At 43.7% G+C, this 27156-nt stretch overlaps 1 protein-coding gene across 17 annotated transcripts in view; it reads left to right on the top strand.

Moving 5' to 3' along the window:
* Positions 1-27156, top strand: part of Tenm4 (teneurin transmembrane protein 4) — a 2824428-nt gene that overhangs the window by 2609663 nt on the left and 187609 nt on the right. For 13 of the 17 annotated variants that reach the window (XM_078046757.1, XM_078046762.1, XM_078046761.1 and 10 more), the window contains 3 exons: positions 509-607; positions 1814-2049; positions 24808-24978. In XM_078046757.1, coding sequence (XP_077902883.1) covers positions 509-607; positions 1814-2049; positions 24808-24978 — 506 coding nt within the window. The remainder of the gene's footprint in view (positions 1-508; positions 608-1813; positions 2050-24807; positions 24979-27156) is intronic. The other 4 variants (XM_078046770.1, XM_078046771.1, XM_078046767.1 and 1 more) reach the window with 2 other exon arrangements.

Raw genomic sequence — 27156 nt, 5'->3', positions numbered from 1 at the left:
ATGAATGTCTCCTGTTAAAGCAGATGTAGGTCATTGAGTGGGTGATTAAGTGCAAGGGTTGGATCTAGATTCACCTGAGCTCACATTCCTGCTTCCAACCTTGCTCACTAGTGACCTTGGGCAGGGCCATCACCACTCCCATTTCAGGCTCCTCAGGTGTGGGATGGGAAAGCACTGCCTTCCTCACATAGCCTATTTTGAAGATTTGAGAGAATGGGTGTAATGTGCCTAGGTCAGTGCTGGACTCCTGTCAGTCCTCTTCAGGAACAGCTGTGATTCGATGCACACAGCTGCCATTCAGGTTTGTATATAGAATGCTCCCCCTGACTGCTGTGAGCCAGGCAGACCCCTTGCACATGTGGCTTGCACACTGACCCCATCGCCTGGAAACCATGTCCCGCTGGTCTCACACATAGCTGCACCGAACAGTCACTTTGTGTGTTTCTCTACTCTCCCCCTTCATCGATGCATGACTCATTGCTTCATTCATGTCTCCATGTGTGCGTAGAAACCTAGGCAAGCAGCCATTCCTAGGGACATTGCAGGACAACCTCATTGAGATGGACATTCTCAGCGCCTCCCGCCATGATGGGGCTTACGGTGACGGGTAGGTGACATCCCCATGCTCCTCCTCTCTGTGTGTGCTCTCCTTGTGGCTCCTGCACTTGCATGCATACCCTGAGACCTTTCCCTGGGATCTCCTTGGGGAAACAATGCCATGTCACATGCCCATCCCCAATTCCATGTTCAACTTGCAGCAGTTTGTCCTTGGAATCCCTTGTCCTCCAGCATATTAACAGCAGTCTTGTTAATATGCCGCTCTCCCCATCTCATTGGCTGCCTCCACCATTCTGAAAACCATATCACGTAGCAATTTTTATGCAGTACAGGCTATGTATTGTATGCATCTGGCCCTAAGTGTGTATTCTGTGGCCTGAGGCATTTTGTACGCCAAGAGGGATGGGTTCCCACCAGGACTAGGGGACTAGGGTATGCAGTGCAATGAAAGCACTCCATTTCTCAGGCTGTATGCAGGTCCTCCTTGGCCATGGTTAAAACCAGGCTGGGGAAGATCTCCGGACACCTAGTTTGGCTATAACCATGTGCTTTGACCATGCCTCGCTGCCCTCAAGATTGCAGTGAGGCTGTAGGATACAGTCACCCATCTGCCTCCCACCCAGCTTTCATGTGGGGCTCAGAAGGCATTGGCCTGTCTTCCAAGCAGATTGCTTTGAAGACATTCTTAACAGCCACTAGCAGACTCATGGCCACAGGCAGAACTTAGTGGTGGATTTTTGGCTTCCAGCCCAACTAAACCCCTTTTAAAAAGTAGGATATTCCAGTCCTTAACCAATGTGCACTGGTAATGCAAGTATTGGAAGAAGAAGAAAAAAATTAGATCCCGTATTCAGCGCCTCAGGAACAGACAGGATTTTAGACACTTTCCAAGTTACTTCAATAATTTCAAAGAACAGATAGTTAATTCCTCAAGCTACTCTAAGCACCATCAATTCCCACGAAAAGGACCTCCATGCCAGCCTGGGTTGAGTGGGTAACAACTTCTTCCCTGGCTTCAGTGGGGTTGTCATAGGTAGGGCTGTCCCATTCGTGTTCCCTGGAAACCTGTCTTCGTGCCCGTTCTGTGATCCGGTTTGTGACTCTCCTCTTCCTGTCCCTGCCATCTTCTCTGTGGTGACTCTCTCTCTCTCCAGGCCCTCTGCATGCTTCTCCTGCGGCTTCTGTCCTGCAGGTCGAGCCGGGCGCCTCGTCAGCTGGCAGACCCTGACGCCCTCTGGCCTCTCTTCATCCACAGGCACTTCCTCTTCAAGCCTGGAGGCACCTCCCCACTCTTCTGCACCACATCTCCAGGGTACCCACTGACGTCCAGCACCGTGTACTCACCCCCGCCCCGCCCCCTGCCCCGCAGCACCTTCGCCCGGCCAGCCTTCAACCTCAAGAAGCCCTCCAAGTACTGCAACTGGAAGTGCGCAGCCCTGAGTGCCATCGTCATCTCGGCCACACTGGTCATCCTGCTGGCGTACTTTGTGGGTAAGTGCATCCTCATCCCAGCTCCCCATGGCTCCCCTTTGGCCCAGAGGGCAGCAACCAAGGTGCCTGTGGGCACAGAAGCCTCCTCACCAGCACAGCATGAGTGTCATAGATTGGAGTTACTGAAAAATAAATGGCAAACGGAGAGACTGGAGAGAAAGCAGCAGGTGGCTATAGTGAGGAGTAACAAAGGGGTGGAGCACCCCAGCATTGGAGGGAAACTGCCAGGGAAGCCTGTCAGCTGGGAAGGGTCTGGCATGGTCATCTGAGGGTGTCAGAGGGACCAAGATTAGAGTTGAACCAGGGTCAGGAGCACAGAGAAATCCCAACTGAGGAGCCATGGGTGCCAGTGAGCAGACTGAAGGAAGCACAGAGACTTGGAGCCACACTGGCTTCGTGCTGCTTACCCCATCCCAGGGCACGGACATGATGTCAGAAACTCCTCCTGATCCACTGTCTTGGTCTTGCTCCCAGACAAGCTCCCAATCTGTGTTCTTTTGATATATTTCTATCACAGTCTGGTTTCCATCTTCTGACCCTCTCTTTGGTCTTCTCCCAGGAAAAGATTAATCTGAAGAGATCTGTGGGCGTTGTGTAGAGTCTCCACCTCTATGTAACCCAGCCAATTAGTAAAGGCTTAACCTTCTGTGTCCTTTCTAGCCTTCATGTTCTATAATTCTAAGACTTAAGGTAGGTAGGTCAGGCCAGCCAAAGAAGCCCTTGAACCCAGACTAAGGAATTCAGGGACAATTATGTTAATAAATGTTTTTTGTTTTGTTTTTTTCCCCTAACATAAGCCAATAAGTAGAAATAGAACTGGCAGAGGCCAAAGGAAGACAGAGTGCCATCCACTGTGAAAAAGAACACGTAACAAGCAAAGTCATTGTGAGTGAAAAGTGGGGCTTGGCTTGAGAGGTAGACAGTGCTGGCACTGAGAGTGATGACCTCCACTTGTTATGGAGAAATGGCTTGAACATGGGTAGGGTCTAGGTAAGGATGTAAGCTCCAAGATCACTTCTCCTCAAGATTTTTGAATTTCATAAAAACCAGTAAAGAGAAAGATGATAGTCCAGCAAATAGGGAAATCTTGTATCTCACACTATAATAAGCCTCACTGGGTATGACAGGTCTCTTTTTCCTCTTTTAAAGATAGGCTCAGAGAAATGCATGGCTCCAAAGCAGGATGGCATACATGTTTAATCTTTTCTTCTATCTAATTGATTAGTTGTTATTACCTAGAACGTTGTGTTGGGAAGGATTCTGAGGTTATATTCAGACTCAAAAAGAGTGTCTGTGATTGATTAGTGATGTCTGTCACAGTTGCAGGAGTAGAAAATATAGATGACTTACCTCTTATTCGCCATTCCTGCTATGGGTCATTAGATAAAAGGAACAGCCAAACTGGGAGAGGTCAGGGCCATCAGGCTCTCTGAGAGGGGCATCATTGATGTAGCCTGGATCACAGGTGAGGGTTGTGGAATTCATGAACCATCACCAGCATCATTAGAAGTATGTCGCCACCACCTAAACCCCTGACATAGCCCTCCCTTGCTTTTGTGATATTATTGTTTTCCTAAATTAGTAGACTATTAGAAGGCACTGTCACTGTTCAAGACCAAATACTTTGCAACATATAGACAGCAATATTTTGCATTGAAGCCTTGAGATTTATACCAAATAGCTGCTTTAATCAGCTTTTGCATTGCTGTGACCCAAATACCTGACAAGAACAATTTAGAGGAGGAAAAGTTTATTTTTTTTTCTCATGGTATCAGAAGTTTCAGTCCATAGACAGCTGATTCCAAAGCTCTGGACCCAGGATGAGGCAGAACATCATGAGGGAAGGGTATAGCAAAGGGAAGCTGTTCCCCTCATGGTAGCCAGGAAGGAGAGAGAGAGAGAGAGAGAGAGAGAGAGAGAGAGAGAGAGTATGTGTGTGTGTGTGTGTGTGTGTGTGTGTGTGTGTGTGTGTGTGTGTAGGGGCCACAGGGCAGATGAACCCCTCCAGGGCATGTTCCCAGTGACCCACCTCCTCCAACCATGCCCCACCGGCCTACTATTACTATTCAGTCGATTCAAGCTAGGGGGGACTGATTGGGTTACAGCTCTCATAATCTAATCATTTTCTCTGAATATTACTGCATTAACAGGAACTTTTTGAGGAAATCTCATATTCAAACCATAACAGTAGATAATTTTAGGGAGGAGGAGAAAATTTTTATGGCTAAGAAAACTATTTTTCATTCCATGGGCTTCTTCTTCCATTTTGTAAGAATACTTGGTCAATCTTCAGCTAAATAAAAACAACAGGGCTACTTATGGGAAGTAGTGAACTCCCTGTCGTAGGAAGGGTACAAGTGAGCTCAATGCCCACTTAGCAAGCATAGGATTCAGGCATTGAGAGAATTTTTACTAAGTGACCATTAATTTCCTTTCCAACACTGACAGTCTTTGAGTCTTTAATGATTTTGCGAATCTTACTTTTCATTCAGCAAGCCATATCTGCTTTGAGCCCGGCACTATGTTAAGTGCTGGGATTCAAGATAAGGTTGATAGCTTAAAAGAGGAGATAGTCGTGTTAGCAGGTAAATCAAGAATGACTGATGGACACAGCAGTTCAGAGGCTGTGGGAGCAACAATCCCCAGCCAGGAGGGCTGGGGAGAGCTTCTTGGAAAAGGTGATGATGTATGTATGGAATCTTAAAGTAGGAGTTTGCAGAAGTAGGCATGCAGGAGAGTATTTTAAATCAAGAGAACATGCAGAGACTTGAAATAGGACCATGCCGCAGAAAGAGTTCTTGAAGCGCTTTAGAACTGGGGTACCCCTTGGAGCTAATATACAAATGTTTTGTCAGATTTATGAAGATCACCTTGAAGTCCAGCTGAGCACCTTATTGGATGGGCAGTTGGGGAGTCATTGAAGGGTCATAAGCACAGTAGGGCATAGCCAGATTTTTATTTTACAAATATAAGTGTAGAGGAATGAAGGGGCAGAAGGCAGAGCTCTTAGTCAGAAATAGCCAATGGCTTCAGCAAAGACAGTGACAGTGTAGGTATAGAAAGGAGCGGGTAAAGAGATGTAAGGTCACTGTAGGAGAATTTGTGTCCTAAGTTAGGAGTAGTCAGTTCATTATATCCTTCCGATAAAGTTGTATCTATGTAGAAATCTTAAGACAGGATTACACTCAGGGATTAGGTCAAAGAGGCAAGCCTGGGCAGGGTGCAGTGGTGCATGTCTGTAATTCCAGCGACTTGGGAGGCTGAGGCAGGAGGATCATGAGTTCAAAATCCCCTTAGCAACTTAGCGAGGCCCTAAGCAACTCAGAGAGACCTTGTCTTTAAATAAAGTGCTGGAGATGTGGCTCAGTGGTTAAGTGCCCCGGGTTCAATCCCCAGTACCAAAAAGGAAAAAAAAAAAAAAAAAACAGGCAAGCCTAGGTGTTCCCTTTGCTACCTGGAGACACAGCAAGGACTTGGGGAAGTACCTGGCCCCAGTGCCTAACAGCCCTGGATTCCTTTCCCCGTTCTACCACCAGGCAGCTGCTCTGCCCCCCTCCACACCCCTCCTCTGGGGACCTCACTGCTCTGCCTGAGTTCTGATCTCCTCATCTGGAAAACATGCATGACCACAGATGTAGGTGGATGCATGAGAGGCCGAAGTGAGTTTCTGTAGGTGAATGCATTGGAGGTGTGGGGCCAACCACCCTTCCTCCAAGGGTCGGGTGGTGGCAGCCTACATGCTGTTCCTTCCAGCTGCCGAGCCAAAGAACCAGCGTCTTGTTGCTTGGCCATAATTACAGGCTGTGATGACTAACTTATAAGGAACTATCAATTATTAAAAATCAAATTAATTGTTTCAGCCAAGCACAAATATCCTTAACAAAGATTCTTTTCCAGCAGACCAACTGATCTAATCAACAGGCAAAAGCACAGATATTTAATTAGATTTTTGATGGAAAATTGTGTTTAATTTCAAGTATAATCAATTATTAATTACTGTAATGAGTGAATCTGACTGGGTTTACTAATTAACTCATTTAAAAATTATGAATAACCTTTTCATTTGTAATTATTTTATACATCCTATCAAGTTCTAGATAAGAATCGCATCACACCCCCAGAACAGGGGGAGTCAGAAACAGAGAGTCCAAAAGAATTTTTCTTTTGCTGGTATCTGCCCAGGGCTGCCGTATCTGGATGGTAATCCTGACAGATCCATTTGACGTTCAGTTTCTTTGTTGGGAAGTTTCTTGAGAAATGAGCAGCCAGTGACCTTTCAATTGCAGAGCTATTTACTGGTATTTTCATGGGAAAAATAGAGAAATCAGAGTGAGCCCTTCCCACCCACAAAGGCAGCAGGAGGAGAGTCTTGCCATCTCCCCCCTCCCTACCCTGAGTTACTTGGCTTACCTGGCCTGGGGTGGGAGTCTGGGGAGGACCCTCTGGCAGCTGTGGGATCTCTTCAGGTAGAAAATGTACATTTTTGCTCCAAAGGACACCTGCCCTCTTGTTAAGCGAGGCAGCTATTGAGGATGAGTTTCCTCCGTTCATTTGCTGCTCCTCCCTGTTCCAGTTTTCTGGCCCTTGTTGGTCTCCACTTAAGTGCCCTTGCTCTTCCTTTCCTGAAGAGATCTGTTCGCAGAACAACATGGCGGAGAGTGATAAGTGGAGAAGATAAGTTTTCGGTCAACATGTGAAACTTGTGCAGCCATTGTAATAATGCTTTATTTTACATAACATTATTGTTTTAAAAACATTTTCCAGGGGCTAAGGATGTGTTGTAGAGTAGTAAGAATAATCTTGGTCCCTTGTTATCATTTGACTTTGTGTGCTGTTCACCTGCCTCTTTCTGTTCTAAGGAGAACAGCTTATGCTGTCTCACTGAAATCTCCTAACAATTGCACAATTTACAGATGAGGACGCCGAGACCCAGTAAACTAAAGTAACTTACCAATGTCACTTGGTAAATGTTAGGAATGTGACCTCTCCAACCCAAACGCCCTGGCTCTTGAACTGGTGCTTTTGAAATATACTTTCTCTTTTGAGCTCACAATCTTAACCCTTATGCTACAATCTACCTGTCTTAATATTTGGTTCTTTGAATTTTTACTGTGTGCCTAGCATTGGGCCACACCCATGACATGTATCATCTCTTTGGACCCTCACACTGATTCTGTGAAATGAGTATTATTTTTTGTAGTTTCAAGACCAGATGATAAAGAATTAAAAGACTTCACATCATGTCCTGGCTCTATCCCCTTCCCACTGTGTAGACTCCGGCAACATTTCTTAACTTCTCTGAACATCACTTTTCACTTTTCAGATGGTTCTTATAACTCGAGCGACTGTAAGATGGGATGATGTCCCATCTTACAGATGGGGAAACCAGAGTAGCATCCTGGTTGAGAGTCTAGGTTCTGTAATTAGCAGCCTGCTTTCACATCTCAGCTCCATTATTTTCAGGCTTTGAGATATTAGGTTGAGTTTATGTGATGTTTCCAACATTATTTTATCCTTCTGTAAAATAAGGATAATAATAGTGATTGTTGTGAGATAATTTATATAAAGTACCTAGCCCACGGCCTAGCACAGACTTAACACCTGTGAAAGTTAAATATTATTATCAGCAGCAATGATATTAGTATTATTGTATCACATATTAGAGCATGAGTAGCTTCTAGGTGAGAATTTGGATCAGGACTGTCTTGCATCTGGGAACTTCCCAGACTGAGTTAGTCACAAGAGCAGGTGACAGAGCAACCAGGGGACCTGTCAGGAACCATCTGTAGAGATGTCTGGCTGTTCCAGGGGAGGAGATGCAAGGGTTGGCACCTACAAAGCACCTCACATCATTTCTTCTACTAGCACAAAAGTTCAATTTGCCTCATTGACAGTAGTTGCCTCTATCCAGATGAAACTGACAGCTTCCCTCCTATTCCAAAGACTACAAGAGGTGAACACTGAGTGCCATGGAAAAACCTTGAATTAATATATTGAGGACTCTTCAAGCACCTGTCTGGTCAGATAGGCCTTTGGAATAGGAGCCAAAAAAGACTTGCTAATAATATAAAAACCAGGAGTGGATTACTGAAGGAGTGGATTACAGAGGCCCCAGGATCCTCTGAGATGCTGGTTCTTCCAACAACAGACCTAGGCCAGTCTGTGAGATTGGGGTGTCACTCCTTGTGATTTCTCCTAAGCATGGTACTCTCACTGGGAGAGAAGATAGGACTCAGAGTTGGATAGACTGGGTGGAAATCCTAGCCCTACCGTCTCCAGAAATAACCTTTTGAGCCTTGGTTTCTTCAAAGTAGGAAGAATAATAAAACCACCTTCATAAGGCTGTTGTACAGGTTATATAATATAATGTTGAAAATCACGGGATGGATGTAATAAAGGAGCTGTCCCTTGCTGATGGCCTTGGAAGATTATCATTACTGCTTCTTATAACTAGACCTCGGTTATTTCAACCTCAAATGTGATAGGAGTAGATGATTCCATCTGGGTCTTCCCAGTCTAGAGTTCCCTGCCTGTGGGAAATTGTACCAGGACATGGTGAAGTCAAAAAGTGGGCTGCAGCAGTGTCTATGTACCTCCACTGGAACATTGTAACATGCTCAGAAGCAATCAGGAATCCTTTTTTAAGTTAAGTCATATTTTTTACCTTTATCAGAAATTGATTATGGATTGTAAAACATAAAATAAAATCAGAATGCCTGCTTCAAGTGGTGGTTGTGTAAGTTATAAGTGAGAATGTTGCTAAACTTAATTGCTGTTCTTCAAAGGGCAGCTACTGGAGAGCTTTGCTTGGTGGAATATTGTTGCAATTCTTCATCTGGTAGAACCTGGGTCATCCAGTTCTTGAGGCTATCTGGGAAATGTCTGTAGAGGGGAAACTTGGGCATGAACTATAATTTGCAGAGAATTGTGCAGGGTCTCCCAAGGTCTCTGTCATTTCCCTCTGCATAGGGGATTTCAGCATGGCAGCAATCCAGTTAGAAGGGTATTAGACTTCCCATCCTCTTAGCAGGGGCTATCACTCACTCCCCCATCTCCTAACATCTTGCTCTCTGCTGCATGCTCATGCCCTTGACAAAGCTGCATACAAGGTAGCCATCCTCAGTAAGGCTTGGTTAAATAGAAGGCCTTGCATGATGGCTAAGTTCACCAAGGGTAGACTAGGCAGAACAACAGTATGGGCAGAAGCATGGTGGGAGAAATGTTCATTTTATGTCCCGAGGCTTGGGTAAAGTTGAAATGGATATGAGATGAATAGAAAAAGAATTAGGACTAGAAGCTAGAGTGGCTATGAACTCCACACAACACTCACTCACTCACCCCCATTCGGTTCAGCTCATGCAATGTCAGGATCTCAGATGTCATTTGCTTCATAAGCAAAGGCCTGTTGCACTTTGGGCCTGGGTGCTATTAGTGAGCAATAAGGCTCATTTTCTCTCCTTTCTCATCGACTTCACATCAGGCCTTTTGGACAGAAGCCATAGATTTAGCTTTATAGCCCAAAGAATAGGAAACAGAGATGATTGAACTTGGTCTTTTAGGAGGAAGAAAAAGTGATAAAGATACAAGAGCTTGCATTAACATTTTCTCCAAGATTGATTCCTTCACACTGCTCTATAGGAATTGCTAATAGCAAGATTATATATAGGTTGTGCTCTTTATAACAGACCCCAGACAAATATCTCCCAGTGTCCCAAAAGGAGCCATGCAGGGGAAGTCAGACTCACTCTGGGAGCTTCAGAGGGCAAAGCCAGGCTGGAAGGGTAAATATAGTAGAAGGCCAAAGCAGATTCTGGGGGAGCAAGCTTCTCTGTCTAGAGAACTTCCCATGTGAAGAAGGCTGTCTTGGGGAGCCCATGTCTGGAGTGAGAGGTGGGGGTAAGTGCCTAGACTCTATAGACCTGTGGTCTCATCTGTTCATCCCTCTTCTGCTAGCTGGGCAATAACTTATCCTCCTTAAGCTCTAGGATCTTCATCTGTAAGATAGGAATAAAAATGAACAAACAAAGGGCTGTATGAAATTATGAGTCATTTGACATGTTTCAGCTCAGCATGAAAGAAAATTTTCCAGTTTGCAGAGCTGCCCTGTGATAGAACAGTTTCAAAGTGATCTTCTTGGCAATGGAATTACTAGGCAGGAGGTTGTTAGATTTGCTTGTTTATTTGTGTGTGTGATTGTTCATTTGTTTTTAATGTGAGAAGAATGTAATAGAAAGACTAATGACAGGGTGAAGGCTTTGTGTTAAGGAGCAGCACAACCCCGGGCTGCTGATACCAGGGTACTATTGCTATCCCGGGAAGCCTTCTACCAGGACCTGGGGAGGCTACCACCAGACAGTGCTGTTCCTACAAGGTAGAAGCAGTAGAGGAAAGGTAATGATGGAGTCAGAGATAGTTATCTTCTACCCTCTCATCTCCTCCCATTGGTAGAACCCAACCAGTAGCTGGAGCCCAGAGGAACCCACCCATCCAGGGCATGTAGATAAGCTCACAAGGCCCAGAGCAAGGCTGAGAAGGACGGAGAGGGTATCTAAGAGTAGATGGTCGATGTCAGCTCCCCAGTTTTTAGAATTCCTTCTTCTACATTGTACAGGGCTCTGCCTGTACCCCAGGGCCTAACACTAGGGAGGGCCTAACACATGGCCCCTCACCTCCACAGCACTCAGTCACCAGGCCCAGACCTCTTGCTTTTTAAATCAGATTTATTGGGATATGATGTTCAGACAGAAAATAAGACATTAAGTGTGAAGTTCTATAAATTCTGAAAAAGAGATTGAGCTGTGTGACCAGCACCACAATCAAAATGCAGAGCATTTCCATCACTCCAGAAAGTTCTTTCTGCCCTTTGCAGTCAGTTCCCACTCCTCATTCTGAGCCTCTGGAAACCACTTACCCTTTCCCTGTCTGGGTAGTTTCTGACTACTGTTTTTGAGAAGTGTAGTCAAAGAAGTGATTTATTTATTGGATTCAGAATCAGGAATTGCCAAAAATTATGTCTAAACTCTGAAGATCAATTTAAGTGTTATTGAGGAATTTTTAAGATATAATTTAGAGTTTAAGACATTAGAGCAAGCGGTGAATGCATTCTAGGATTTTCTCTGTGTCCTATGTGACCTCCTACAGGATGGTGACCATAGCCCCAGTGCAGTGGTGTGAATACATAGCCAGGTGTGCCTCTGCCCTTCATGGGCCACTTCTTCATGCAGGCATTTCTAAGCTCCTTCTTGTCAGACTGAGCAGCTCCATGACACTTACCATCATATCCCTCCCATTCCCATCCTTCACTATTTCAGATAGTGCTTCTGTGAGCCTCTTTGTGCTGTGGCTGTCTTCTTCTTTTGGAAGGAGTGTCCCCCAGAGTGAGATCCCTGGGCCATGCATTGTAAATGGTTCAAAGCTCTTGTTACCACCAGAGTCTCTTCATAGGACTGAATTCCAAACCCAGCCAGGTATCCAATACCCCCACAATCTTGCCTGATCTTGAGTTGACCAATTTAGTGGATGGGAAATGATAGGTACAAGTGGCTTGGGGACCTAAAGAGGATAAAGGATCTTCAATTTGAAAGGAGACGCCTGCTCTCTGTCACCCCCTTCTCCCAATCCAGTTCAGTTCTCCTCCCCACCTGGTTTCTTGTTTCTTCGTCCCTGTCTTCCTTCTTCCCTTCCTTCCTTCCTTCCTTCCATCTGTACTGGGGATTGGATCCAGGGCCTCATACAGGCTAGGCAAGCACTCTATCACTGAACTACATCCCTAGCCCTTTTTAAATTTTACTTTGAGACAGTGCCTCACTAAGTTGCCCAGGCTGACCTTGCACTTGCAATCCTTTTGCCTCACTTTCCTCAATTTTTCTTCAAGAGCTTCACACAAATTTCACTTATTCAGAGAGACTCCTTTGACACACACACACACTAGACCGGGAACCATTTATATGCCCATATTTTGCTCACGGTGCCCCCATAATTACAATTAAATGGTGGTGGCATGATTGTTGAAAATCTATCTCCCTGTTAGATTGTAAGCTCCATGAGGGCAGAAACAACTGTCACGCTGTGTCATAACTGCAGCTTCTTGTGCCCAGGTCTGGCATGATGTAGCATGTGTTTGGCACAAGTTTGTTGAAGGAGAAAAAGGAGGGGAGGAGGTTAGCACCAGAACTAACAGATATTGCAGAACAGGGAGAGGAAGGAAGGGAAAGAGCAGAGAGGCTCCAAGTTCTTGCATCAAGGATGGAAAGTCCAGAGCACACCAGAGTGAAAAAGGGCTCCTGGGTCCAGGAGCGGGGAAACCAGGAAAGCAATCACCAAAGAGCTGCCAAAGTGTAGTCTGTAGGGAGCACAGGCTGGCTCTGGCCCTCACCTGTTCCTGAGTACTGTTCAGTTCCCTGGCCTGTGCATATAGATAATAGGCTGTTGTGGGGACTAAACAACTGTCAGCCACCTAGTTCTTACTAGTAAGAGCCACCAGCAAATGCTGTTGGTCTTCTCCTACCCTTTGGCAAATAGGACACATTGAATTTGAAGCCCAACCAATTCCTGGGTTTGGAAATGTTGTCTCAAGAAAGACTATTCCCAAGTTATCAATACATTCATTCATCCCCACCCCTTTTTATGTTTTGTGGAAGAACCTTGCTCTATTGCCCAGGCTGGTCTCAAATTTGTGATCCTTTTTCCTCAGCCTCCCAAATAACTGGAATTATAGGTATTTGTCTCTGCGCCTGTTTTATTTTTATTTCTAATTACTGTGCAATAACATAATTTAATTGCACTTATATGGAGAGAGAGAGTGAGTAAGCGAGACAGGTTTTCTTGATGGCTGTTTTTTGATTTGTTTTTTTTTTTTCCTTTTGCTTTGTGAATAGCATTGGGGTTGGGGTGGGGGAACCAGTACAATCACTTAGAGTACCAAGACCTGGGAGAGGTGAGGAAGCAGAGGTCACTTCACTGGGGGAGAAAAGGAGGGACAGGATAGAGAAGGAAGCACACAAGGAGAGATAGTTGTAACAAACACAATGTTTTCTTCCCTTTAAAACAACAAAACCGTAACAAAACCATAACAAAACAGGGACATCCTTCTACGGATAACAGTACCATCTTGTAGCAAAAGCACAGATTTGGAGCCAAGTAAGACTTGCATTCCAGCCCCGGTGCAGGCAAGATTTTTAGTTTCTCTGAGTCTTGGTTTCCTTGTTGATAAAATGTCAGTTCGTAGCTAGGTGGTGTTTGGAAGCTTAAGTGAGAGAATGTCTGCAGCCCAGTGGGTGGCCCACGCTGGGTGTGGAGTCTATGCAGCTCTCACCCCTCCAGGCAGCTGGAAATCCCCAGAGATCTTTAAACCCTCTTAAATTCGGCAGCCAAAGGCCATCCCTGGATGCAGGGATTTCAGGTAATCTGGGATTAAGTAGGGGGGATGCTCCCCCTCCCCCCTCTCAGGCTTAAAATGGTGGAGCCTCCACGGAGCCTGTCCACAGCATTGTGTCCTGGGCTGCCTGGGACAAACAAAGCCCCATAAGCTGCATCACTGCCTTGGAGTCATCCAGAGTTTCGTGGACAGCCAGATGTGTATGGAGCCCCTGGCAATGCCAAGCAGATGACAAACACGTGGTCCTGGACTTTAAACCTTAGCCCTGTGGGATCCTGAAGGAGAGAGCAATTCATTCTAACCAGGAAGATCAGATAAAGCTTCCGAGAGGCATGGAGCTTGTAAATCAAGTCAGATATTGAAACAGAAGATAGGAATGGCTTTCTGAAACATGGAGCAGCCTACACAAAGGCAGAGGATGGCAGATAGAAATATTCCTGTGCCAGAAGAGTGAACAGTAAAATGTCCATTTGTGCATTTCCCTCTCTCTGGGCCTCAGACTCCATTTTACTGAAAGCTTCTGAATATAGAACTGCAGAAATCCTAGTGAGCAGGTGGACCCTGGCTGCCCACCCCTTCAGGAGACAGGCTGTACTGGGCAAACGCATCACAAATCCCTTGCTTTCCCATCCACTGATCCTTCCCAGCAGTAAGAGAATGATCCTTCTGCATGTAAGAGAATTAGTCATTACATTGCCAGAGATGGAAACTGAGCACTTTCCAGCTCAACAATGCATTCAGATGGAATGGCTGACCCTGTACAGACCAGGTGTGGCTCTACCCCTCAGAGCCTTCCTATCCCTGGGCCCCGTTCCTGAGACTCAGATCCAACACGAGGCTTTTGCCATCCTATCTGGGCTTTCCTCTGCTCCTGCTCAGAGAAGGCAGCTCACAGGAATTGAGAGCTTGCCTCATGCTACACTGTTCTGCGTGTTACATACATTTCTTCGTTTAATCTTCTTATTAATATTATCCAATAAGTATTTGTCAAGTCCCAACCATGTGCAAGGCACCAGGTTATTTTTACTTCCCTTTTAATAGATGAGAAACTGAAGCCCAAGAAAGTTAAGCCATTTGTCCAAAGCTGCATCACAAGCTGGAGCACTGCCAGCCTTGACCAGAGCCTGCCCTCATTCTGCAGCAGTCTGCTCTCTCCATAGCTGGGGAGCAAAGAGGGCCTGGGCTGGTTCACGCCATCTGAACAGCTGAGAGGATAAGGAGAGAAACAGACTTATTTTCTTATGGAAGAAAAATTAAGGTCCATCTGTGCTGTGCGAGGCACTGTGCACTGAGTGGGTGTAGTTTACACCCAGAGTGCTTCAGGAGGCCTGAGTGACACTGGAAGACCCATCCATACTCAGCACTAGCACCCTGTGGAATCTGGTGTCCTCCAGGCTTCATTTGGCATCAGTAGATTGTCACCAGTGTAACATTTCCCTTTGGAGAAAACCCTTCCTGCTGGTGTGTGGCAGGTGGGTGGATAGGTTAATTGTGCCCTTAAGCCCAGAGTTAGATTTTTTTCACAGGCCCCAGTTATGGAGGAGAAAAAAATGCCAGGACTCTTAATTGTGGTGTGGGCTCATTTTATCATATTGTATCAAATTGGACCACTCTGTCCATCTCTATAATTCTTCAAGACCTGTTCCTCTTGCCTGTGTCTCTGGGTCTGTGAGCACTCACACAATTCCACCCAGCTGTGCATGCAGAAAGGGTATTTGGATGGAGATAGAGTAGAAGGGGAAAAGAGCTGTAAGTGAAAGTTTGGGGATAAGTAGCATTTTTTCTTTTCCTGAAAATTGAAGTCTTTTCTTTGACCTTGTTGTTAACTTTTTCTGTCATATATCAGATCTATTAAATACTAGGGTACATACACCTCATTGTGAAGTCTGAGACTGTTGATAGTCTACATAGGAGTATTTTTTTTTTGCATCAGTCTATATATGAAATACAGCCTGAATTAAATTAATACATTTAAGTGTTCATTCATTAACTATTAAGCAATGTAAATAATAATGTTTTATATTTTCAATGCACTTTATAATATATAAAGAACCTTCTTTAAATTTAATCTGTACAGGAATCTGGAAGATGGTTTTCAATTATTTCCATTTACACAGATGAAAAAACTGAGAGTCAGAGAGGTTAAGTGTCTGACTTGCTGAGGCAAGTGGTATGGGCCAGAACTGGGGGCCTGGCTGTCTCTCCTACAGATCTCCACTGAATAATTAGTCTGGCAGGGAAAACAGCAAGAGAGGGAGCACAAACAGAAACACCATCCGGCCAGCACTTTTAGGATAGGTGGGAAATAATGGTAAGGGCCCAGGGCAGACATTACTGCTGGCTGGGAGTGATGGTGTGAGTCCTTGTGGAAGAGACCTGGAAGGATTGGGGGATATTCTTAAGAAATAGAGAAGCTAATGGCCATTCCAGGCAGAGGATACTAAGAGCAAAAGCATGGATCTGACCATGCAGATGTGTCAAGGGACAGAGAAATCTACTCAGAGTGAGAATCCTGAGCTAGGAGAGGTCATGTGGATCACCAGACACTGTGCTCAACGGTGTTGGAAATGCTCTTTTAAAATAATTTCTGCACTGAAGTGATGCTACCTCAAGTGTGTTCTTGGGGAAACTCTGCCAACGATATTTGAGCAGGAAGGCAGTTCCACATCATGGTGAGACTGGCCATGTTTTTTCCACCTTGGTCATTTCCATAGTTCTTTATCTCATCAGAAGGTCACATCATGGAGTGGCTAGCAGCAGACTCAGGTCAGTATGGATCTAACTGGGATCTGAATTTCGTCTCTACCTCGTACTGAATGGAAACCTCAGGCAGATGGGTGAACCTCTTTTGTCTCTGTTTCCTCCTCTTGCAAATGAGGGTAAGGATACCTACCTTACAGTCTTCCTGATGATCCAGTGACACTGTGACTCAGCACAGTGCTTGGCACAGTATAGCTTCTATCTAACGACGGCAGCTGTTGCTCATGTTATCATCATCGTCATTGTCATTATCATGATCATCGTCTTCGTGATGCCTGGAATTCTGTGCAGCCTTAACCTTCATAACCCAAGGAATGAACCAAACACAGGGGTTGTGTAACTAAGCAGCAGGGGACTCACATCTACTGAGTGTCTCGTGCTGTGTAGACAAAGGTAGGGAGGCAAGAGAACATGGTGTGGTTCCAATGAACAGGGGACAAGAGAGCTATAAAGGGTAAAGAAGAGACAGCAAGCACTCTGCTGTGAGATTTTAAAATGCTCCTTCAAAATGCTTCTCATTATGGAGAAATATTATCCCAGGTTACTAATCTGCATGGCAGATTCCATGTTAAGCTGTCTTCCCTCATTCTCCTTACCAAAGTGAATGATCCAGAGGGAAAAGGTCTATCTTAATAATATACACACAAATTAAAACTCCATTTGAGGTACAATGAGGATGCCTCCTAATTGACTTTGACCATGGAAAAAAAATCAGTTACATGGTCGGTGTGCCAAAGGAAATCAGGAAATGGAAATGTCACTGTAGGGCGGAGCTAGAGTATGTGTTGTAGTAGCTATGGAAATGGAACATAGCAACAGGCATCTTTTCCTTCTGTAGGCTCTCAAGATTCACCAACCCCATGATTTTCTTCTGCCCCATTTGATCTTTAGTACAGGAAAAGGAAGGGATGCCACATCATAGAGGCTGATCTTGCCTCAGTTGAGACACCTTTACACAGAGATGCCTTAGTTAACCATCTGATGAGTGTCCAAGTGACACAATGAAAGGAATCTAGCTATGGCTGAGTGTCTGCCAGCATCCCTGCCTTGGGAAATGACCAGCACTCCCCAGACCTGGAGCTGTCATGTTGTGCTACCTAAAGGGCAGTGCTGATTGGGCACCTGTCGGGGCATTTGGGACAAGCAGGCTGTCCTTGGATCTCTTTGATGCCTGAATTAATAATAAAGGCTTGAATATAAAGAGAAGCCTGTGGCCTTCCCTAGCATTAGCCACGTCCTCTCTGTGGGTCATTCCCTGAAAGTCTGTTCCCTCATCAATGATCAAAAAACTCAGGAATGAATGTAAACTTGTGTTTCTTTGGCAACAGTGTGAGAGGATTTTAGGGTTCAGGGTCACTGAGACCTGCTCTGGGATGGTGGTGCTGCTATGATGAGTGGTGCATTTGTAGATAATTCCAGGGCCCTGGTTTTCTAGAGACACAGAATTCAATTATTAATGTCTACTTTGTAGCTCTGTTTTGAGGCCTCTAATCTATAAAATGGGGTTACTAAGAGCATCCATCTTAGCTAAATGACATAATGAAAGTGACTCCTTCAGCATTATATCATACACAGGCCAAAGTTTTCATAGGTAAGAACTGTTGTCTTGATACGGATCCTCAGGGCGTCTGTCTCCTCCCTTTCTTCTTCACTCCTCTGGACCAGATGCTGGAGGGTAGAAATGGAAGGAATAATCCTCATGACAGCCTCATGTGGCCTGTCCTGTGGGTTGTTCCCCTTATCTTAGGCCATGAAATGGCTCCCTCCATCTGGGAAACAGTGCCTGATGTAAGGACAACCAACAAGGAGGATTCCTCCTCTTATAGGATTTTCTGCTGTTGCAAAAGGACAGAGTCATTTCGTGGCAAGAGCTCAGAACTAGGGGTCTAAAGATATGGGCTCTGCTCAGTCCCAGGTCCTGTCACATGCACTGATCAATCTGGGTGGACTCCATCCTGAAGGCTGATGCTGCCCCCAGACAAGTTGCTTACATAGTTTTGGTTGTGGCAACCAGGATATGACAAAGTGGGGCTCCATACTTTGTCCTCAAGAGGAAAGTCCCTTACAACTGTCTCAAAAGAGCAAATCTGCCCATGGTATCAGCCACAGTTTTTCCTTACTTTCTTTACACTTTAATTTGTTTTGGAACCATTCAGATCTGGTTCCAGTGCAGCTTGAATCACTTCCTATCTGTGTGTCTCTGACCAAGTCTCAGAACCTCTCTGAACTTCCAGTTTTCTTCCTCGTTATACCAGTTTCTCAAGGTTTACCTAAGGATTGAATGAGATAGTGCACATAAGTCCTCATGTCTAATGTCACGTGCACATGGCACGTGCCCAAAGTTAGGTCTTCTTCCTTCTGCCCAGCATCCTTCTCTTCCACCTCTCTGGTCTGAGACAGTGGTAGAACTTCCTTTTTAATGTAAACAGTGCTTTTGGAAACTAGAGGACAACATTTATCCAGAACCCTACACAATAGGTAATACAAAACTTGTTGTGATTTTCATGTATCTTTTTTTTAATTTATTTTTTATTTTTTATTTTTCATTTTTCGGTGGACATAACATATTTATTTTATTTTTATGTGATGCTGAGGATCGAACCCAGTGCCCCGCGCATGCCATTCAAGCGCATTACTGCTTGAGTCACATCCACAGCCCTCATGTATCTTTTTACAAGTTTTTTTGTTTTGTTTTGTTTTTCATATATGTATCTGATTCTACAGAAATGTGGTCAGGAAAAACATGAAATTTTGTGTTCTACTTCCCCTCCCCCTTAACGTTATATCTTAAGATTTCCCTCATTGCTGGTTGTCATAGTTATTTTTGATAATGATTGGCTTGTATTCCATCCAGTACCTGTGCCATAATTTAGCTAAGTTCTGCTATTTTTAGACATCTATGTTGCTTCCAGTTTTTTCCTATTACACTGCAGTATACCTCTTTGTTCACAACATTTAGGCGGCAGGTTTCCGGGGATTGAACCCATGGGTGTTAAACACTGAACAACATTCCTAGCTCTTTTGTTATATTTTATCTACAGACAGGGTTTCACTGAGTTGCTCAGTACCTCACTAAATTGCTGAGGCTGTCTTTGAACTTGGGATCCTCCTGCCTTGCCCCACTCCCCCACCAAGCCACTGGGATTACAGGCATGCGCCACTGCACCCAGCTTGTTCATAGCATCTTGGTCTGAAACTTCTGAATGTTGTGGATTTTTAGCAAAACCAGGAATATAACCTTGGAAATGAAAATCTGTTGTTGTTCTTGCTGTTGTTTCCCCTGCTAGATGACATAAGTCAAAAGAGCCCATTAATTTGAATTTTATACCAATGACTTTATTTTAAAATAAACCAAAAGTCGCCAAAATCAAAGCATTTAATATACACAGGAAAGTGGGTAGCTGTATGGCTGGATTGCATCCCACTGCCTTTTGAAACCCAAAGTGCCACTTGAGTCAACAATTCTTTATGGGCACTGTTATCTTTGGTCACTCCCTGGCACTGCTAGCGTGCTCATGCACTGTGTTCTGCCCTGCGCTTGATTTTGGAAGAGATGCCCGCACTCTGACAGCAGGAACTCTCCTGTTCTCATTGGCCACTCCTGCATAAAGATTTGTTAATTGCCTCCTGCTGGTTGGGTTCTCTGGGGAACCTTCAAGGTCTGCGCATCTATGGAGCATTTTCTAAAAATGTCAGGTTGGAGCTTGCACTTTCTGAGCCATCTCTCATGTCTTGCTGGGTAGGAAAAGGCAACAGGAAAATGTCAGACTGACCAGAGCCAGGGAATCAGAACTTCCGCCATCCTGGCTGCTGGCTTTTAGAACTCATTAACATTTCTGTGTGGGTGATCCTGTGGACCTCTACCTTTCCACAGCCTCTTTCTGAACTCCTTAGCATCTCTTCACCTTTTCATTGAGTTACAAACTAGTCTAATGGGAAAACCAGGATCAGGTTTCTTATGTAGGTCACTTTCAATGTACTGAGCAGAGTTTTGCACCATAGTTATAAATACACACAGCAGGGTGTAATTTAGATAATCCTGTGATGTACACGGGTGGTGGGTGGTTACCATTAATTCTTCAGAGAATAAGGAATACAGTAATTATAACTCATATTGTTTCAGTAGTTTGTTCCATCCTTTTCAGGCTAGGGAGAAACATGTCTTTCTTTTCTTCACCATTCCTTTCTTCCTTCAATCCTTCCTTCCTTCCTTTTTTTAAAATCCATGGCTATTACTTCCAAATCACTTGGCTAACATGCATTTACTGCTCTACACAGCTTTAAATGAGGGCTATTGTGGGCCAGGGAATATTTATTATAACCACCTCCCTCACAACATTTATTTTAGCCTAAATTTGTTTATATTATATTTAGCCTTTACATTGCCCATATTTTATCTTCTTTTTAAAGTAAATATAGAAAAGAGGTGGTGTGGTTTGGGAACTTGTCTCACACTTATATCGGCTCTGTGGTGTTGAGTAACTTCATTTACCTCTCTGAGTAAATCAGAGTATGTCACTATAACTCAATTTCTTTTCTAGTTCCATCACAGATATATTCCTATTAATAATTTTCAACCTACCTTCATATGAGGATGAAATTGAATAGTATAAATAAAGTATTTGGCATTTAGTATGCACTGAAATGAGGAAAATTTTTGTGTTGGCATTATCATTTAGATGACTGTCATGGATGGAGTGGTCACTTGAGCTTGCTATTCAAAGAACAGTCTCTGGCTGAGTGTATGTCTGTCCTTTGGAAAGATGAGAGCAAAGCAAACTATTTCCCTTTCTCTCTTGCCCTTGCCTATCACCCAAGACTATAAAACTAACCACCAGCCAAACAACACAATGAAAGAATCAAGAGGTCACAACAATGACTTATATTTAATATCCTAGATCACAGACGAAAGGTCTCTCTTATTTTGGTTTTAAGATGACGTTGCTGGTTGAACTTGAACTTCGTATCTCTTAATCTCTGCCTTATCCGACTCTTGTCTCTAATTATCACCTGCCAGCAAGCCATTTCTCAGTCCAATCTAGGTGACCCTGGGTTCCTTTCCCAACCATGCAGCCTCCAAATTACTTCTGGATGGCCAAGTCACCTGGCATCAGACTCAGTTGGAGTTGGAGACAGAGCTTTGCTTTCTCATGTAGCTTTCAGGAATACACAGGTCACAGAAACACCCCCTACCCACCCCAGCCTCACAATTGTATGGGCCAGTATGATTGCAGTGGGTAAAAAGTTAAGAGGAAAGGGCACTAAGTTCACCTCCCCCCCACCCCCACCCCCGGGATCTGAGTCCTAAGGACCATGTTCACCTGCAACACTTCTTTCCCTTCAGTGTGTGTGTGTGTGTGTGTGTGTGTGTGTGTGTGTGTGTGTGTTCAAGGAAGGACTCACTCTGCATCTTCTTAAAAAGAAGAGAAAGTTGTAACAATAAAAATGTTTCTCTTCACAGAGCTGTGAGAGTTCTATTCATTCTGGGATTAGTTAATTCTCATGACCTTTTAACAAGACAGCACTTTTGCACACTTAGATGAGATAATTGATTCTAATGGGGGAAGAAGCTCTGCTCATTTAACTTCATGTATCTGAGTTGTCTGCAGTTCAAACGAGTTCTCCATTACCTTTGGAGTTGCCAATATATAGATTAAAACAGTAAGAAGGTAAGCAGAAATGTGAGCTAATTCAATCTTGGAAACAGAGTGCTCCCTCCTTCCAGGCAAGTGAACTGTTTTATTGTTATTATTGTCACCTCTCAGAGGAGTGGAGAGCAGTATGAAGCACCTTACAAGAACCTGGTACTTAAATCAGTGCTCAGTGAATGTCACCTACTGTTGTCACTATTATTATCAACAGCACCAATGTAGAGGTCAGAAAACATGACAATCACACATGTGCAGTTTGCAAAGCACTTTTGCCACATGGTATTTCATTGATAGCAACTGTCTTTTGCAATATTAGTATCCCATTTCTCAGTTTGGATACCTTGTCTACAATTCAAAACCAGTTTTCTTACCTCTGGTCCCACTCCACAGTAACCAAAGGGAAAGCAAAGGGTTGATCTCATGACCATTGCTGGGTACGGGCCTCCTGACTAAATCAAACGTGTGTGTCCCCTGGATGGCTTGTGTTTGAACCTGAAGTCAGAAGCATGTGCTATATGCTCTAGGCACTCTATGGTTTTTTTGTCTTGAAGGCAGTCACACACTCCCTCAAAACCACCATCTGTGACATCTTCCATACCTGGGGCCAGGAGCCACAGCTGCCTCCCCCTCAAGGATCCCTAAAAAGAAGTAAAAGTCTGGAGGCTGTTGACATGTTGAAGGAGCAGTCTTTCTAATTAATGCCTGCCTTGCTAGACTTAAATAGGGAGGGGCAGTGCAGCTAAGTAGGTGGCACCTGGGCCTCCAAGCCAGAAAGACTAGTGATCTGTGTTTGGGGGATTTAAGCAGCTTGAGATTCTCGTCTAGTCTCTGTCACTTGCTAGCCATTTCACCTTGCATACATCATTTGGTCTTGTTGTGCCTTGGTTTCTTCATCTGTAAAATGGGGTTATTAATACCCTTCAGGATTGTTATGAGAGTTAAAGGAAATATTGCTTTTAATACTCTTAACACAATGTGTAGTACATGGGGAGCACTCATAAATAATAGTTTTATGATTGTCATAATTTCAACTAACCTGAGTTTTTAAATTAATTTATTTATATTACTAAGATATAATATCTGTACATCTTGATGGGGCACAAGATGATAATTCAGTATACATGTATACAAATGAATAATGTTCAAATCGGGGTAATATGCATTTCCCATCTCCTCAGGCATTCATCGTTTTGTGTTCTGGGAGATTTTGCCTTCTGGGTTTAATGTACACCTCTGTAAACTGGGTCTAGTGGGGCTGCCACGAGGATTGGACATAATATACATATGTTACCTGGCATGCTCCCTTTCCCATTGCAGGACCTCAGCAAGTACAATTACTATGGCTTTAATCTCTCTGCAGATCTTCTCTGCATTCCCGAGGCCCTCCTTCTGGATCAGCCACCTCCTCTTCTGGGCCTTGTCCTTCTCAATATGCTTTGTTATTTGTCTGTCTTCCCTCCTTTCCTATGAGCTCATGGAAAACAGGGATGGCCTGATTCAATGCCATCTCTGTAGGTTGCTTCCAGATTTTTCCTATTACACTGCTGGCCATAGAGTGGGCTTTTAGAAAATATTCATCATTGGAACAAAGGAGCAAAAGCTGCTCACAGCACCTGGGTGGAAGGGTTGGGAGACTTGAGTGTTTCCTCCATGTGTGGGAAATTGGTGTAGGCCTCTTGAGAGTGGTGAGTCTGGATGAGTCTTGAAGCCAAAAGTGGGATTTAGGCAGATGCTTTGTACTAGATCACAAACTTTTTGGAAACAGGCTTCCTAGCCCTTTCAGGCGTTGTGTCTCAAACAATATTCATGCTTTGTCATCTCATGATTTTTTTTAGATTGTTGTATGAGACTATTTGCAATTGCTACACTGGAAAATGTTTTTTAAACAGAGATGCATACACATGGTACACAATGAAAAGGTACAAAAGATACATGGTGAAAAACAAGTCTCCTTCCTCCCCTGACCATAAGCTTTTTCCTTCAGAGGACATACCTACTGTTATGACTATCTTTCATATCCTTTTTGAAATATTCTACACAATTGAAGAAATTTATTTTTAACTCAAAGGTAGTCTGTCAAATACAGTCATCTATACATTATAGTTTTCCTTCCAGAAAAATATATAAAAAGCTTTTTCATTCTCCTGTATGGTTATACTATTTTGCTATAGATAATAGCTTATCTAGCCCCTATCAATGATTGGTTTATAACATTTTGCTATTACAAGTTATACTGTGGTGAATAGCCTTATATGCACACCATTTAGTACACATGTGAGTATAAGGCGAAATTTCTAGAAATGGAAACTTTAAGTTCCAGGGTAAAGAGTGTATATATTTTAAATTTGATAGATTTATCAAATACCAGTTTATGCTCACATTAGCAAAATATGAGAGTACTTGTTTCCCATTCTCTGCCAATATAGTGTATTTTCAGTCCTCTTTATCTTTGCCAAACCATATGTGAAAAGTAATATTTCAGAGTTTTAACTTACATCTCTTTCACCATGAGTAACGTCAAGAGTCTTCCTATGATGAAGAGTCACTGGTATTACTTATTCTGTAAACTGTCTGTTTATATCCTATCCTATTTTCCTACTGGGTTGTTTGATTTTGCTTATTATTGTGAAAGTTATTCTTCCATTAAGGAAATTAACTCTTTGTGATACAAATTGTAATTTTTCCCTCTAGATTGTTATTTATCTTTTGAAGCAAAAGGCCAACACCTCCTGAAACTCCCCGTCCTGGTTCAACCAGACCATGAGCCCCTCAAGGGTGGGGTCAAGCCTTAATCGTCTGTGTCTCCAGTCCCCTGTGCAGGGCCTGGCGCTGTAAGAGCCCCTTTCCTGGGCTTTTGTTGAACTGAACTGAATGTCTGTGTTCCCCACCCATCCCACCCTCCCTTATGGCTTTGGAGCCCCATTTCCAACCCCAGCAGAAAAAGATGACTTTTCTCATTGCTCACCACAGCCATGCACCTGTTTGGCCTAAACTGGCACCTGCAGCCGATGGAGGGGCAGATGTATGAGATCACGGAGGACACAGCCAGCAGTTGGCCTGTGCCAACGGACGTCTCCCTGTATCCCTCAGGGGGCACTGGCTTAGAGACCCCTGACAGGAAAGGCAAAGGAGCCACAGAAGGTAGGGTTGCTGCGTTGTCCGTGTTGTGAGTCCTCTGTGTCTGCCTTTGAACCAAGGAGACCTCCATCATGCACGTCCTGTGCCTGGCTCACAGCTCCATGCTCTAGCGCTTCCTCCATCCCTCTGCACTCCACGCCGGCTGCCAGTCCACCTGTGTCTTCATTGCAGTTCCTTGTCACTATGAGCTCAGAGTGTGCTCTGGCAGGGTTCATGGTGCTCAGTGATATCCCATCCCATGCCTCAAGGGGAGCATCATGGGTGTTCACACTGCTGGGGTGGCCATCTTTGTGTGGGGTCAAGACAAGCTCTTCTGGGGAAATCTCATGGGCTGAATGGGCATCTGCAGGGGTGGGGCGTGGTGAGGGGGTTAGGTAATGTGTTATAATGGGAAGGTTTTTGGATCTCGTGTTTTAATGATAACACTACATCAGGTGTCTAGCATTTATCAGCCATGTGACCATGAACAAGTTACTTAGTTTTCCTGAGCTCCACTTTCCTCATCTGCAATAACAATAGTCATTAATATTTGCATAGTATGTTTGTTTCAAAGTTGTTTTTTTTAAATCAAGATTATTTCGTTTCATATTTAATCCTCACAGAAACCCTGTGAGGTAAGTATAATAATTTTTGCCCATTCTAGATGCAAAAACTAAGAATTGTGTTAATTGAATTGACCAGAGTCACACAGTCAATAGATGGTGGAGTCTGGAATATGATCCCAGGGCTCTTGCCCTCTGCATGATCTTTCTTACCTGACCCACCCCACAGTTACAGGACCCCAAAAGAGATGTGGATGTGAAATCCTGTGGTATAATAAAACATGAATATTTCTTTCAATGATAGAATGGTGATGGCATTTGGATTTTGGCATTTTTTAATGGGAATCCATAAGCCCATGTTCTGAATGTCTTAGAGATCTTTCCAACATGCCATAGACATACGTTCTTTCAATGTTAGCCAAGAGCAATGCAGACTCACCAAAATTAGCACCAGGAAAGTCATCTGAGCTCACAAGTCAGAATGGTTGTCATTCTGGGCAATATACGCATCCCTTTGTGACCTGCATCTGCTGTGACCTGCATTATCTTTCTGGTTTTCTTCATAAAGTAGCTATAGATAGCCTTTACTGCTCACATCTTTCCTCTTATCTCTGTGAACTTAGAAGTCATGTCTTCTGAGCCTCTCTGTTCTTTCAAGGATTTGTATTCCAGCCATTAGTTTGGTTAATAGAGTGACATATTCTTGGTCACAGTATCTACTTATGACCTTTGAAATGATGATCTTGAAGTCCAAAGTCAATTCTTGACCTATGGTCATCATCAAGGGAAGTAAAAACTGGGCACATTTCCAAAGAGCTAAACTAGAACCCCTGCCCAGTGTTTTGAGGGCAAAGCTAATCTCTTTTGTAAAGGTTTTAAGACTTAAAACACTGCATAATTTATATTTTTTGTCCTTAATAGAATATGGAAGGAGATAGTATGACTTAGGCCATTGGAACCACTTTGGGTTAGGAGTCAGGAGCCCTGAGTTACAGTCTAATTGTTGCTACTGAACCGTGGTACAACCTTAAGCAAATCCCCTGAACAGATGTTCTGGGCTTCATTTCCCTCCTCTTCAAAAGAATATTGAACTAGATTTTTCTATAAGGTGCATTGAAATTTGCAAGTTCTGCATATGAAATTAGTAATAGAATCACCATATGATTAGCTCATGCCTTTACAGAATTTTTTTTCCAAGATGGCCCTGTCCATGGTCCTGCATTTTGGCTTGTGATGCTAATATTAGTTTATAGTGTCAGGTGGCTTAGGTAAATAGCATAAAGGGAAGAGTGTTTTTTAGATGAGCATGTTAAAAACATAGATTTAAAATATGCTTAACCCACAAGGAATTGGCTGAGGCTCTCACTTAACAAAATGTGTTTTCTTCTTTCCATGATCTCTAACAGACATTCTTTAAACAGGAGTTAGATCTATCTGAAATCTCCCACTCTAATGAAATTAGTTTGTGGGTTGTTTCAGTTTTGTTTAGTTTTTCCCAAGGAGCAGGAGGTGCAGATAAGAGGCAACACAAAATTGCACAGGCTTATTGGTTTATTTTAATTGGAGTATTTTTGCTTAAAGGGATTATCTGTCATTACTGATGCAAATGGAAATCCTGTTTACCAACTCCTAAAATGCA

This window comes from Ictidomys tridecemlineatus, chromosome 4 (genome assembly GCF_052094955.1).
Source record: "Ictidomys tridecemlineatus isolate mIctTri1 chromosome 4, mIctTri1.hap1, whole genome shotgun sequence".
NCBI classification, from domain to species: domain Eukaryota; kingdom Metazoa; phylum Chordata; class Mammalia; order Rodentia; family Sciuridae; genus Ictidomys; species Ictidomys tridecemlineatus.
This window is presented reverse-complemented; position numbering and strand designations above follow the sequence as displayed.